Source organism: Delphinus delphis, chromosome 4 (assembly GCF_949987515.2).
Source record: "Delphinus delphis chromosome 4, mDelDel1.2, whole genome shotgun sequence".
NCBI classification, from domain to species: domain Eukaryota; kingdom Metazoa; phylum Chordata; class Mammalia; order Artiodactyla; family Delphinidae; genus Delphinus; species Delphinus delphis.
Genome location: NC_082686.1, coordinates 11,007,188 through 11,022,012, shown reverse-complemented (window position 1 = coordinate 11,022,012; position 14,825 = coordinate 11,007,188). Strand labels below are relative to the sequence as shown.

The window sequence follows — 14,825 nt, the reverse complement described above, 5'->3', positions numbered from 1 at the left end:
CAGGCTAGCTCTACTGTTCTGTGCAAATGCAGCTGGGTTTATGATCAGGACTGCTGGTTGTACAAGAAGGCTTGAACAACAACAACCCTTTTTCTGGATTGGTTCATCGATGCATTATCCCTAAAGTCAGGAAGTACCTTGCCAGTAAGGGACTGCCTTTTTAAATTCTTTTGTTATTGGACAATGCTCCCGGCCACCCAGAACCCCATGAGTTCAACACCGAAGGCACTGAAGTGGTCTACCTACCCCCAAACACAATATTTCTAATTCAGCCTCTAGATCATAAGAACCTTTAAGGATCATTATACCTGGTACTCTATGGAAAAGATTGTCAATGTTATGAGAGAGAACCCCAATAGAGAGAACATCATGAAGGATGTCTGGAAGGATTACATCATTGAAGATGCCATTGTTTTTGTAGAAAAGCTGTGACAGCCATCAAGCCTGAAACAATGAATTCCTGCTGGAGAACACTGTGTCCAGATGTTGAGCATGACTTCACAAGATTTACAATGGAGCCAATCAAGGAAATCATGAAAGAGATTGTGGACATGGAAAAAAAAAAAAGTGAGGGTGAAGGGTTTCAAGATATGGGCCTTGGAGAAGTTCAAGAGCTAATAGACACCACACCAGAGTAATTAACAGAAGATGACGATCGAGATGAGCGCTTCCAAACCAGTGCCAGATGATGAAGAAGAAGGTGTAGAAAAGACAGTGCCAGAAAACAAATTGACATCAGACAATCTGGAGGAAGAGTTCCAGGCTTCCCTGGTAGTGCAGTGGTTGAGAATCTGCCTGCTAATGCAGAGGACACGGGTCCGAGCCCTGGTCTGGGAAGATCCCACATGCCATGGGGCAACTGGGCCCGTGAGCCACAGCTACTGAGCCTGCGCGTCTGGAGCCTGTGCTCTGCAACAACAGAGGCCGCGAAAGTGAGAGGCCCGGGCACCGCGATGAAGAGTGGCCCCCGCTTGCCACAACTAGAGAAAGCCCTTGCACAGCAACGAAGATCCAACACAGCAAAAATAAATAAATTAAAAAAAAAAAAAAAAAGGAGTTCCGATTATTCAAGACTGCTTTTTTTTTTTTTTCTTTTTGCGGTACGCGGGCCTCTCACTGTTGTAGCCCTCGCGTTGCAGAGCACAGGCTCCAGACGCGCAGGCCCAGCGGCCATGGCTCACGGGCCCAGCCGCTTCGTGGCATGTGGGATCTTCTCGGACTGGGGCACGAACCCGTGTCCCCTGCATCAGCAGGCGGACTCTCAACCACTGCACCACCAGGGAAGCTCTCAAGACTGCTTTTGACTTCTTTAACAACATGGACCCTTTTATGATATGGACACTGAAACTAAAGCAAACAGTGGAAGAAGGATTGGTACCATGTAGAAATACTTATAGAGAAATGAAAAAGCAAAGAAGTCAGACAAAAGTTATGATATATTTTTGTAAAGTTAAACAAAGTGTGCCTGCTCTTCCTGCCTCCCCTTCCCCCTCCTCCCCCTCTTCCACCTCTGCCATCCGGAGACAGCAGGACCAACCCTCCCCTTCCTCCTCTGCCTATTCAACATGAAGATGATGAGGATGAAGACCTTTATGACGACTCAGTTCCACTTAATGAATAGTAAATAATCACCACGCCATACAGTTCATAAACATATCTTCTGTGTATGTGTGAGTGGCTTTGTGTAAAAATCTGATAACTGTGCATCAAGAACTGTGTGAGATGTTTTTGTACCATCATCATGGAAGTATTCGTCATGTAGAACATCGTGGGCAAGACTTGCATTGAAGTGGGTAGTGTATCCTTACATCAGCATAAGGTGAGTCATAGTGAATGTAAAGTTAATAATACATTAGTTTTCTTACTGCCTTACAACTTTGCTTCCAAAGAATTACATTACCATATAGTATGCCTCTCTCCCTTGTAATTGGAGAAAGTGCATATCAGCCTATCATCACAGGAAAGTGTTTTTTTAAATGTAACAATGTTTCTATTTTCTTTTTTTTTTAAATATTTATTTATTTTGGCTGCAGCAGGTCTTAGTTGTGGCATCTCCATTGCGGCATGTGGGATCTTTTTAGTTATAGCATGAAGACTTCTTAGTTGCAGCATGCACGTGGGATCTAGTTCCCTGACCAGGGATTGAACCTGGGCCCCCTGCATTGGGATCTCAGAGACTTAACCACTGGACTACCAGGGAAGTCGCTGTAACAATGTTTCTAATACTGTATTATGAACATTGTTATAATACTGTATGCCATAGATATTTTATAACAATTCGTGCATTAGTGTATAAGATAGGCTACCATGAGGCAATCTCATATCGATTACACTAGGCTATAATAAGTCAATTATATTGTTGCGTCTTTGTTATCAATGCATGAATCGTTATACCTGTAAATAAATATGAATTTTTGTTTCACATTATCTTTTCATTTTTGATGTCTAGTTTTAGTAATACATATAACATCTACAGTGTTTTGTATCATTGAAGACGCTACTGATGACAAACAATTCATTTTGTAAACAGATGATGTAAATTTATGGTATCGTAAATGCAATGCAGTACTGTAAATGTATTTTCTTTTCCTTATGATTTTCTTAATAAAATTTTCTTTTCTTTAGGTTACTTATTGTAATAATACGGTATATAGTACATATAACATATAAAATATGTGTATCAACTATTTTTTCTGTTATCAGTAAGTCTTCTAGTCAATAGTAGGCTATTAGTAGTTAAGTCTTGGGGGAGTCAAGTTATACATGATTTTTCAACTACAAGAGGGATCAGTGCCCCTAACCCCTGTATTGTTCAGGGGTCAACTGTATAGCATTCCTTTTGCAGTAAGGTTAGAAATAAGCTTTTAATCATCATAATCTGTGTGTTATTTAAAGAACCTTGAAACATTGAAGAAAATCTAACATATTAGAAAACCTGGCATATTAGACTTGTGATTTTAATTTGAAACGTTTAAGAGTATATAGTTAATTAAGCTTAGGGACAGTCTTTGGAAATTGTATTATCGGGGTACAATCTAACCCAAAATTACAATGGCTCAAAGATGATAGGAGTTTACTTCATGCTCCTGTAACAGTCAAGTGGTGAGTGGTCCAGAGCTGTGGGCCAAGCAGCTTTGCTATGTGAGGTCTTCTAGGGAATTGGCTCCTTCTCTCCTTTGGCTCTGCCATGGCCTAAGGTGTTATCTTCATCAGCCTGGATGATGTTGGCACACCACCACATCCAAGGGAAGTAGGACAGAAGAGAGTCCAGGGCAAGTGTCTTAAAGAAGCCCACATCATATCTGCTTATATCCTATTGGCCCAGCTTAGTCACATGGCCACAACTAGCTGTAAAACATAGCCTACTGTTGGGTGGACATGTGTCCAGCTAAAACTCAGGGGTTTTAGCTAAAGGGAAAAAATGGGAGAATTAACACTAGAAAATATTTGGCAGTCATCCACCTTGAGTCTTAAGAAACTTCACTCACTAGATTTATTAAATTTCAGTAATTGATTAAAGGCTTAGAAAGATTTCACTTGTCAGTTTTATAAGTTTGCCATGGCAGGTGTGTGAAGTGTTTTAGAGAAACAGATATATTTTAATTTTAAATGCACTTAAAATGTTTCAAGAAACTAAATAATAAGTTTATAAATAGGGTTAATTATTTAGGAAGACTTACTATGTTAAACTTAAGAGTCAATTCAACATTAATCAGAGAAAATGAAAGCAATTAATATTATTTTTATATAAAAACTACTGCACATAATTAAGAATAAGATTGTGAGTTAAACATAAAGGGTTACAAAAACCCTAGGTTTTAAAATGTTAAAACTTTCCAGATTGACTTCTTATACTTAGTAACATACATTTAAGTTTCCTCTGTGTCTTTTCATGGCTTGATAGCCCATTTATTTTTATTTTATTTTATTTTTTTAGCCCATTTATTTTTTATTGCTGAATAATATCAAATTGTTTGGATGTACCATAGTTTTGTCAACTAAGTAAACTTAGGAGGCAATAATCAAGCAAAAGGCCTTTATTTGGGATTGAAGAATTGCAATTCGGGACACACAAATTCAGGTAGCAACCCAAACAGTGTCCCACTATGGAATAAAAGTCAGGGGCTTTTAAGGGCAAAGAAGAAAGGTTTGCATTACAAAGAATTTTAATTAGAGTTGCAGGCAGAAACTAGTCCTGGCTAAGCAAGATTGACTGCTAAGTCTATCGCTAGAGAGAAGAAAAAGTTCATTACTGTGACAAGTTGCAGGGGCTCTTGCAAAGTGCTTTAAATATTTAGTGTCGGCCCAGTTCGAAAGTTCATGGCTCCACCTGGGGAGGATGTATATGTTTGCTCTTCTTAATGTTCTCTCTGCTCCATTTTAAAACCCTTTGACATAAGCGACTCTATTTTATTTCACATTTCATAGTTTCTTCATTCGTTCACCTGCTGAAGGATACCTTGGTTGCTCCAAGTTTTGGCAATTATGAATAAAGCTGCTATAAACATCCATGTGCAGGTTTCTGTGTGGACATAAGTTTTTAACTCCTTTGGGTAAATACCAAGGAGTATGACTACTGGATCGTATGTTAAGAGTATGTTTAGTTTTGTAAGAAATCACCAGACTGTCTTCCATATTGGCTGTACCATTTTGCATTCCCACCAGTAATGATAGTTCCTGTTGCTCTGTATCCTCACCAACATTTGGTGTTGTCAGTGTTCTGGATTTTGACCATTCTAGTATGTGTGTTTTGATATCTTACTATTGTTTTAATTTGCATTTTCCTGATGACTATGATGTGCAGCATGTTTTCATATGCTTATTTGCCATGTGTATATCTTCTTTGGTGGCGTGTCTGTTAAGGTTTTGGGCCTATTTTACCGTTGAGTTGTTCTTTCTTTCATAGATTGTGCCTTTAGCATTGTATTTAAAGAGGCTACATACTATATTATTTCAATTGCATGACATTCTGGAAAAGGTAAAATTATGGGGACAGTAAAAATATCAATGATTGCCAGGGGGTAGGGAGGAGGACAGGATGAATAGGCGGACCATAGAGGGTTTTTAGAGAAGTGAAAATAATCTGTATGATACTACAACAGTGAAAACATGTCATTATACGTTTGTCCAAACCCATAGAACATACAATACCAGGAGTGAACTCTAATGTACACTATGGACTTTGGGTGATGATGTGTCATTGTAGATTCATCAATTGTAACAAATGTACTACTCTGCTGGGGGATGTTGGCTGTGGTGGAGGCTGTGTATGTGTGGGGGCAAGGAGTGCAGGAGAAATCTCTGTACCTTCTGTTCAATTTTCCTGTGAATCTAAAATAGCTCTAAAGAAATAATCTTTAAAAAAATATTACCGGTGAAGTCATCTGGCCCTGAACTTTTGTTGTTTGGAGTTTTAAAAATCACTGATTTGATTTCATTTACTGGTAATTAGTCTGTTCATATTTTCTATTTCTTCCTGGTTCAGTCCTGGGAGATTGTACATTTCTAGGAATTTGTCCATTTCTTCTAGGAGGTCCATTTTTATTGACATATAATTGTTTGTAGTAATCTCTTGATCCTTTGTGTCAGTTGTAACTTTTTTTTTTCATTTTATTGATTTGGGCTCTCTCTTTTTTTCTTGAAGAGTCTGGCTAAAGGTTTATCAATTTTGTTTATCTTTTCGAAGAACTGGCTCTTAGTTTCATTGATCTTTTCTATTGTTTTTTAGTCTCTATTTTATTTATTTCTGCTCTGATCTTTATGATTTCTTTCCTTCTACTAACTTTGTTTTTTGTTTGTTCTTTTTTTTTTCTAGTTCCTTTAGGTGTAAGGTTAAGTTATTTATTTGGGATTTGTATTGTTCTCTGAGGTAGGCTGGTATTGCTACAAACTTCCCTCTTAGAACTGCTTTTGCTGCGTCCCCTAGATTTTGGATCATTGTGTTTTTATTTTCATTTCTCTCCAGGTATTTTCAATTTTTTTTCTTTGATTTCTTCAGTGAACCATTGCTTGTTTAGTAGCATATTGTTTAGCCTCCAGCTGTTTTTGTTTTGCATTTTTTTCTTATAGTTTGTTTCTAGTCTCACAGTGTTGTGCTTGGAAAAGATGCTTGATATGATTTCAATTTTCTTAAAAATTACTGAGACTTGTTTTGTGGCCTAGCATGTGATCTGTCCTAGAGAATATTCCACGAGCATGTGAAAAGAATGTGTATTCTGCTGCCCTTGGATGGAATGTTCTGTATATCTCTATTAAATCTATTTGACCTAATGTGTTGTTTAAAGCCAGTGTTTCCTTATTGATTTTTCTGCCTGGATGATCTGTCCATTGATGTAAGTAGTGTGTTAAAGTCCTGTACTATTATTATGTTACTGTCATTTCCTTGCTTTATGTCTTTTAATATTTGCTTTATGATTTTAAGTGCTCCTATGTTGGGTGCATATATATTTACAACTGTTATATCTTTTTCTTGGATTGCTCCCTTGATGATTATGTAATGTCTTTCTTTGTCTCTTGTTAGTCTTTGTTTTAAAATGTACTTTTTTTTGGCTGCACTGTGAGACATGCAGGACTTCAGTTCCCTGACCAGGGATTGAACCTGCATCCCCTGCAGTGGAAGTTCAGAGTCTTAACCACTGGACTGCCAGGGAGGTCCCTAAAGTGTATTTTGCTTGATACAAGTATTGCTACTCCAGCTTTCTTTTAACTTCCACTTGTATAGAACACCTTTTCCATCTTCTCACCTTCAGCCTGTGTCTATCTTTAGATCTGAAGTGAGTTTCTAGTAGGGAGCACATATATGGATTTTATTTTTCTATCCATTCAGCCACTCTATGTCTTTTAATTGGAGCATTTGACATTTAAATTAATTATTGATAGGCATGTACCTATTGCCATTTTGTTAAATGTTTTAGGGCTGTTTTTGTAGGTCTTTTTTGTTTCTTTCTTCTTCTTTTGCACTCTTCCCTGTGATTTATGATTATCTTTAGTGTTATGTTTGGATTCCTCTTTTGTGTGTGTGTATCTATTATAGAGTTTTGGTTTGTGGTTACCATAAGGTTTATATACATAAAACTTTAAGTAATCATATATATGATTATTATATGACTATAATATGATCTCTTAAGTTCAAATGCATTTTGACAGCCCTGCATTCCACCAAACATTTAGAGAAGTGTTAACACCAATTCTTCTGAAACTATTCCAAAAAATTGCAGAAGAAGGAACACTTTCAGACTCATTCTACAAGGCCACCATCACCCTGATACCAAAATCAGACAAGGACATCACCAAAAAAAAAATTACAAGCCAATATTAGTGATGAAAATAGATGCAAAAATTCTCAATGAAATATTAGCAAACTGAATTCAACAATACATTAAAAGGATCATGCACAATGATCAAGTGGAATTTATCTCAGGGATGCAAGGATGGTTCAATGCCCACAAATCAATCAACATGATACACTACATTAACAAATTGAAGAATAAAATCATATGATCATCTCAATAGACAGAGAAAAAGCTTTTGACAAAATTCAACACCCATTTATGATAAAAACTCTCCAGAAAATGGCATAGAGGGAACCTACCTCAACATAATAAAGGCCATATATGACAAACTCACAGCAAGCATCATACTCAATGGTGAAAAACTGAAAGCATTTCCACTAAGATCAGGAACAAGACAAGGATGTCCACTCTCACCACTATTATTCAACATAGTTTTGGAAGTCCTAGCCACAGCAATCAGAGAAGAAAAAGAAATTAAAAAATACAAATTGGAAAAGAAGAAGTAAAACTGTCACTGTTTGCCGATGACATGATACTATACATAGAAAATCATAAAAATGCCACTAGAAAACTACTAGAAGTAATCAGTGAATTTGGTAAGGTTGCAGGATACAAAATCAATGCACAGAAATCTCTGGCATTCCTATACACCAACAACAAAAAATCAGAAAGAGAAATTAAGGAAACACTCCCATTTACCATTGCAACAAACAGAGTAAAATACCTAGGAATAAATGTGCCTAAGGAGGCAAAAGACTTGTACTCAGAAAACTATAAAACACTGATGAAAGTAATCAAAGATGACATCAACAGATGGAGAAATATACCACATTCTCGGATTAGAAGAATCAATATTGTGAAAATCACTATACTACCTAAAGCAATCTACAGACTCAATGTTATCCCTATCAAACTACCAATGGCATTCTTCACAGAATTAGAACAAAAAACTTTACAATTCATATGGAAACACAAAAGACCCCGAATAGCCAAAGCAATCTTGAGGAAGAAAAAGGGATCTGGAGGAATCAGGCTCCCTGACTTCAGACTATACTACAAAGCTACAATAATCAAGACAGTATGGTACTGGCACAAAAACAGAAATATAGATCAATGGTACAAGATAGAACTCCCAGAGATAAACCCACGCACATATTGGGCACCTAATTTATGACAAAGGAGGCAAGAACATACAATGGAGAAAAGAAAGCCTCTTCAATAAGTGGTGCTGGGAAAACTGGACAGCCACATGTAAAAGAATGAAACCAGAACACTCCCTAACACCATGAACAAAAATAAACTCCAAATAGATTAAAGACTTAAATATAAGACCAGACACCATAAAACTCTTAGAGGAAAACATAGGAAAAACACTCTTTGACATAAACCACAGCAAGATCTTTTTTGACCCACCTCCTAGAGTAATGAAAATAAAAAAATAAATAAATGGGACTCAATAAGCTTAAAAGCTTTGCACAGCATAGGAAACCATAAACAAGACAAAAAGACAACCCTCAGAATGGGAGAAAATATTTTCAAATGAAACAACAGACAAAGGATTAATCTCCAAAATATACAAATGACTCATGGAGCTCAATAGCAAAAAAACCAACAATTCAGTTAAAAAATGGGTGGAAGACCTAAATAGACATTTCACCAAGGAAGACATACAGATGGCCAAGAGGCATATGAAAAGATGCTCAACATCACTAATTATTAGAGAAATGCAAATCAAAACTACAGTGAGGTATCACCTCATGCCAGTCAGAGTGACCATTATCAAAAATCTAGAAACAATAAATGCTGGAAAGGGTGTGGTGAAAAGGGAACCCTCCTGCACTGTTGGTGGGAATGTAAATTGATACAGCCACTATGGAGAACAGTATTGATGTTCCTTAAAAAACTAAAAATAGAACTACCATATGACCCAGCAATCCCACAACTGGGCATATACCCTGAGGAAACCATAGTTCAAAAAGAGACGTACACCACAATGTTCATTGCAGCACTATTTACAATAGCCAGGACATGGAACCAACCTACATGTCCATCAACAGATGTATGGATAAAGAAGATGTGGCGCATTTATACAATGGAATATTACTCAGCCATATAAAGAAACGAAATTGAGTTATTTGTAGTGAGGTGGATGGACCTAGAGTCTGTCATACAGAGTGAAGTAAGTCAGAAAGAGAAAAACAAATACTGTATGCTAACGCATATATATGGAATCTTTAAAAAAAATAATGGTACTGATGAACCCAGTTGCAGGGCAGGAATAAAGAGGTAGACATACAAAATAGACTTGAGGATATGGGGTGGGAGTGCGAAGCTGGGGTGAAATGAGAGTAGCATCAACATATATACACTACGGAATGTAAAATAGTTGGCTGATGGGAAGAAGCAGCATAGCACAGGGAGATCGGCTTGGTGCTTTATGATGACCTAGAGGGGTGAGATAGGAGGATGGGAGGGAGGCTCAAGAGGGAGGGGTTATGGGGACATGTGTATGCATATGGCTGATTCTCTTTGTTGTTCAACAGAAACTAACACAGTATTGTGAAGCAATTATATTCTAATAAAGATCTATTAAAAATTAAAAAAGATATATGCACCCCTATGTTCATTATAGCATTGTTTATAGCCAAGATATGGAAGCAAGCAAGCGCCCACCAATAGATGAATAGATAAAGAAGATATGGTGTAGGTATATATATATATATATATATATATATATATATATATATATATATATATATATATTTCACTATATATATAGTGAAATATTACTCAGCCATAAAAAGAATGAAAGCTTGCATTTGTGACAACATGGATGGACCTAGAGGGTATTATGCTAAGTGAAATAAATCAGGCAGAGAAAGATAAATGCGGCATGATTTCACTTATATGTGGAATCTACAAAAACAAAGCAAATGAACAGACATAACAAAACAGAAACAGAGTTATGGAGAACAAACAGGTGGTTGCCAGAGGGGAGGGGGTGAGGGAGGAAAGAAATAGGTGAGAGGTACAAACTTCCAGTTTTGAAATAAATAAGTCACAGGTATAAAATGTACAGTGTGGAGAATAAAGTCAATAATCATGTAATATCTTTGTATGGTGACAGATCATAACTAGACTTATGGTGATTATTTTGAAATAGGTAGAAATATCAAATCACTGTGTTGTATAACAGGAAATAACATAGTTTTGTAGGTCAATTATACCTCAAAAACAAACAGATGCGTAGACAAAAAGATCAGACTTGTGGTTACCAGGGGTGAGTGTTGGGGGGAGTTGAACTGGATGAAGATAGCCAAAAGGTACCAACTTCCAGTTACAAGATAAATAAGTACTAGGAATATAAGATAAATAAGTACCAAGGATGTAAAAAAATATTACAACTTTAACAACTTGAATATTAAATAAAACAAGTAGCTATAGGTGATCCTCTGCACATAAAAGCCTTCTTCAGATATGAAAACTCTCAAGTGCCATGTTTATGAGCCTTTGGATGGGTTATGTTACTTACAACCAAAAAATTATTGAGGAAGACTCAGTTTTTCCCCTAACCCCATTACATCATGTTTCTAGCCTGTCTCAGTGTCATAGATCACACAGCTATATTTCTAAATTTTGTTCTGCTTATGACAACCCTCCAAACACACATGGGTGGAGAAGATGCCTATTGGAATGCCTGTCTTCTTTGCTGCATACTGTTTCTCTGCACCCATAAACCTCCATATCTACAGGGTTCAGAGGTATCTTGCTGTTGTAATATGATTTGACCCACCATTTAGACTTGACTATTGGCCCAAGGTAACCACTAACCCAAGCAAGGCTAATAAGAGTGCCAGTTGAAAGAGAGCCTCAGACTATATCTAGGTGGCTAGAAGGATCATATGTAGACCACGGAACTGGGAACAGCTATCCTCTACTTTTGGAGACTGGTGAGCAGAGAAAAATGGTCCTTTTAGAGAGAGAAGAATTAAGCTGATGGCAGATAAACAGAAACAAAAGATGGAGAGCATCGGGTTCTAGTCTGTTCCAGAAGCCCAGTCAGCTGCACATTGCCTTGAGGCTTGGGAGACATCTGGTACACTAATAATAATTCATCTCTCCCATCTGAGCAAAACAGAGTCAGTTTCTATTATTTGTAGCCAAAAGAATACTATCTAATATGCCTGAAAAGATATTAAACTCTTCGTATGAAGCAAACTCATGGGTTTTATTTTAAAAAGAAATAGCTGCTTAGTTGTCTCAATTAGAGGAAATTTCCAGTGTAGTTCTGACTTCTGGATTTTAAGTACTGGTCCAAGCTATGTCCCCTGGTAAGTCCACAAAATCCAATTTACCTAAAACTCAACTCAGAGTAACTCTGGCCTGATAATCACTTGCAAAGTACCCAACACTGAGTATAAGAAAGTTACAGACAATTAACCACCTGTGACTCTTGTAGCATCTCATTATACTTAGTCTATTGGAAGATCTCCAAATTGTATTATATGGTCCATGGTTGAAACTATTAGTTTACCATTCTCTCCCAGAAAAAGCTACATTTCCCAGCCCCCCTTGAAGGCAAAGGAAGGCCATAAGACTAAGTTCTGACCCATAAAAAAGGAGTGGACATGATGGCGGCAACGTCCAGAACATTCCCTTAAAGGAACATCCCAAGTCTACTTTTCCCCTTCCTTCTGGAATGTGAACATAGACTGGCAGCAGGAATGACCAGGCTAGACCACAAGATAGAAGTCATGTGCTGTAAATGGAAAGCAAAAGTCTAGAAAGAGCCTGGGTCTCCAGCCCTACTTACATTTAGACTTTTCCATGTGAGAGAAATAAGCCATCTTATTTAAGTCCCTGTTATTTTGACTTCTGTTTCAGTAGCTGAGCCAGCACCTTAACTATAACACAGCCTTGCATGGAAAAAAACCAGAAATGAATGATTGTTTTCTACAGAAGGTAGTATAGCCAAAAGTAAAACTTTAAATTTGTGCAATTCACTCATTCAACAAATATTTATTGAGTCACAGTCTATCACCTTTGGAAACAGTGTCCAGGCTGGTGAAGCAATCCAACTCATGTGAAATGAGGAGTGCCCAAAGGAACATGGGGCATTTAGCCTATGGAGGGAAGAGGTTAGGATAGGTTGGAGAGCTGTCATCAGATTTAGGAAGAACTCATGTGGAAGAGAGGATAGACTTCCTCCATATGACCCCAGGGGGCTGAAGTAAGACCAATAGGGTATGCAGGGAATTGAACCCCTAAGATCCAGAGTTCCATGACAGTTCTGGTTCTTGGCTTTAAGCAACAAAGCAGACTCTAATGTCTTAGGCAAAAACAAAATTTGTTGGAATGATATTTCGGGGGGAAATCACAGAATTAATCATATATCAGAATACTGGCCAGGAATCAAGATTATCCGGAAGGCTGGTTAGCAGGAAGCATAGCCACAGCCATGGAGCAGACAGGTTCTAATCAGCATGATGGATGACTTCTAACTGGTCCTCACGTCTCTGAGCCATTCACTCAGGTGTCAGGATCATGGGAGAGAGAGACTTATGGTTGCACCTAGATCATCTTCCATTCCCTGGCTGAACACGGGGTGGACGAGGGGAAAATAAGGTCCCTGTTGACTCTGACGAGGAAGTCAGGTACTACCTCCAGGAGGAACCAAGATAGTATCAGACAACTATCCAGTGCTACTTCTAATGATTCTTTCAAAACCCATGAATCTGTGACCCGTGTCTTGGGATTGGGAGGAACTTGTCCATTCAGGGAAGTTATCTCCTTTCTATATTCCTCACATATGCTCATACACTCTCTGCCGAATGATTCCAACCATGAAAGGTTCACTACCTCGCAAGTTCCTTTTCATGTTAGGACGAAATAAAGGCTGGGGGCTTAGACTCTGCCTGATGCTCAAGACCCTCCAACTCTGGTCCCACTTTTGTAGGGGTAAGTCCTGTGATTCTTCTACAGAAACCTTTCTTCCCATCCAACTTATTCACTCAATGTCACCATCCTCTGACCCCATCAAAGCATCTTGTGGTTATTCTCTTTACTCCTCCTAAATGTTATCCATTCCAGCTCAAATCCCACATCCTACATGAAACATTCTTGAACCATCCCAGCCCAAAGTAACTCTTTGGAAATTTTTGCCTGTACTCTTCATTAGGCAGTTAATCACTCTCTTTTTCAATGTTTTCTATTTTTTTAGAATTGATACTTATACTTTATTAGATAATTTAATTTTAAACACACTTACATCTTCTCTCTCTACCTGGATTATAACTTCTTGAAGACATGAACTATTTCTTATCCAACTTTGCATCTCCTGTAGAACTTAACAAAATTCTTTCCACACGGACTTTTTTTTTTTCCTTAATTGATATGAATACCAGAGGTGGAAATGGTCTTGACTCCTTATCCAGGAATTTGGGGAAGGGGAAACAGGGGAAGATGAGGGGAGAAGTAAGTCAGACAATGACTTAAAATAACTTTGCTCAGACTATAATAATGATGTGAATGATTTATTTTTTTATAGCATTTTGAGTTATAATTGGTATGAAAACTGCATATATTTGGTAAGTTTTGACATATGTTTACATCCACGAAACTATTGCCCTAATCAAGATAATAAATATATCTACCACCTCCCAAAAGTTGCCTTATGTCCCTTTGTAATCTCTTTCATTCACTTCCACCTCAAGAAACTGCTGATTTGTTTTCTGTCACTCTAGTTTGAAATTCTAGAATTTTATATAAATGGAACCATTCGGTATGTACTCTCTTTGTCTGGCTTCTTTCACTCAGCATAATTATTTTAAGATTCACCCATGTTGTTGAAGAGTTCACTCCTTTTTATTGCTGAGTAGTATTCCATTACATGAGCATATCACAATGTGTTTATCTGTTGATAGTCATTTGAGTTGTTTCCAGTTTTTGGCTTTTACAAATTAAGCTGCTATGAACACTTGTACAAGTCTTTGTGTGGATACATGATTTCATTTATCTTAGGTAAATACCTAGGAGTAGAATGGCTGAGCCATACGGTAGGTCTCTGTATAATATTTTAAGAAATTGCCAAAATGATTGCACCGTTTTTATTCCCACCAGCAGTGTAGGAGAGTCGCAGTTGCTCCATCTCCTCAGCAATATTTGCTCTTGTTTTTTAAATTGTGGCCATTACAATGTAGTGGTAGCTCACTGTGGTTTCAATTTGCATTTTCCTAATGAGTAATGATGAACATCTTTTCACGTGCTCATTTGTCATCTTCTTTGATGAAGTGTTTGTTCAGATCTGTTGTATATCTTTATTTTATTTTATTATTATTATTTTTTTTTGCGGTATGCGGGCCTCTCACTGTTGTGGCCTCTCCCGTTGCGGAGCACAGGCTCCGGACGCGCAGGCTCAGCGGCCATTGCTCACGGGCCCAGCCGCTCCGTGGCACGTGGGATCTTCCCGGACTGGGGCACAAACCGGTGTCCCCCACATTGGCAGGCGGACTCTCAACCACTGTGCCGCCAGGG

At 37.8% G+C, this 14,825-nt stretch overlaps 1 protein-coding gene across 1 annotated transcript in view; it reads left to right on the top strand.

Annotated features, from left to right (window-relative positions):
• Positions 1 to 648: 648 nt before the first annotated feature.
• Positions 649 to 14,825, top strand: part of MRPS6 (mitochondrial ribosomal protein S6) — a 98,337-nt gene continuing 84,160 nt past the window's right edge. The window contains exon 1 of the mRNA XM_069540623.1: positions 649 to 782. Within this exon, the coding sequence (XP_069396724.1) occupies positions 649 to 782 (134 nt within the window). The remainder of the gene's footprint in view (positions 783 to 14,825) is intronic.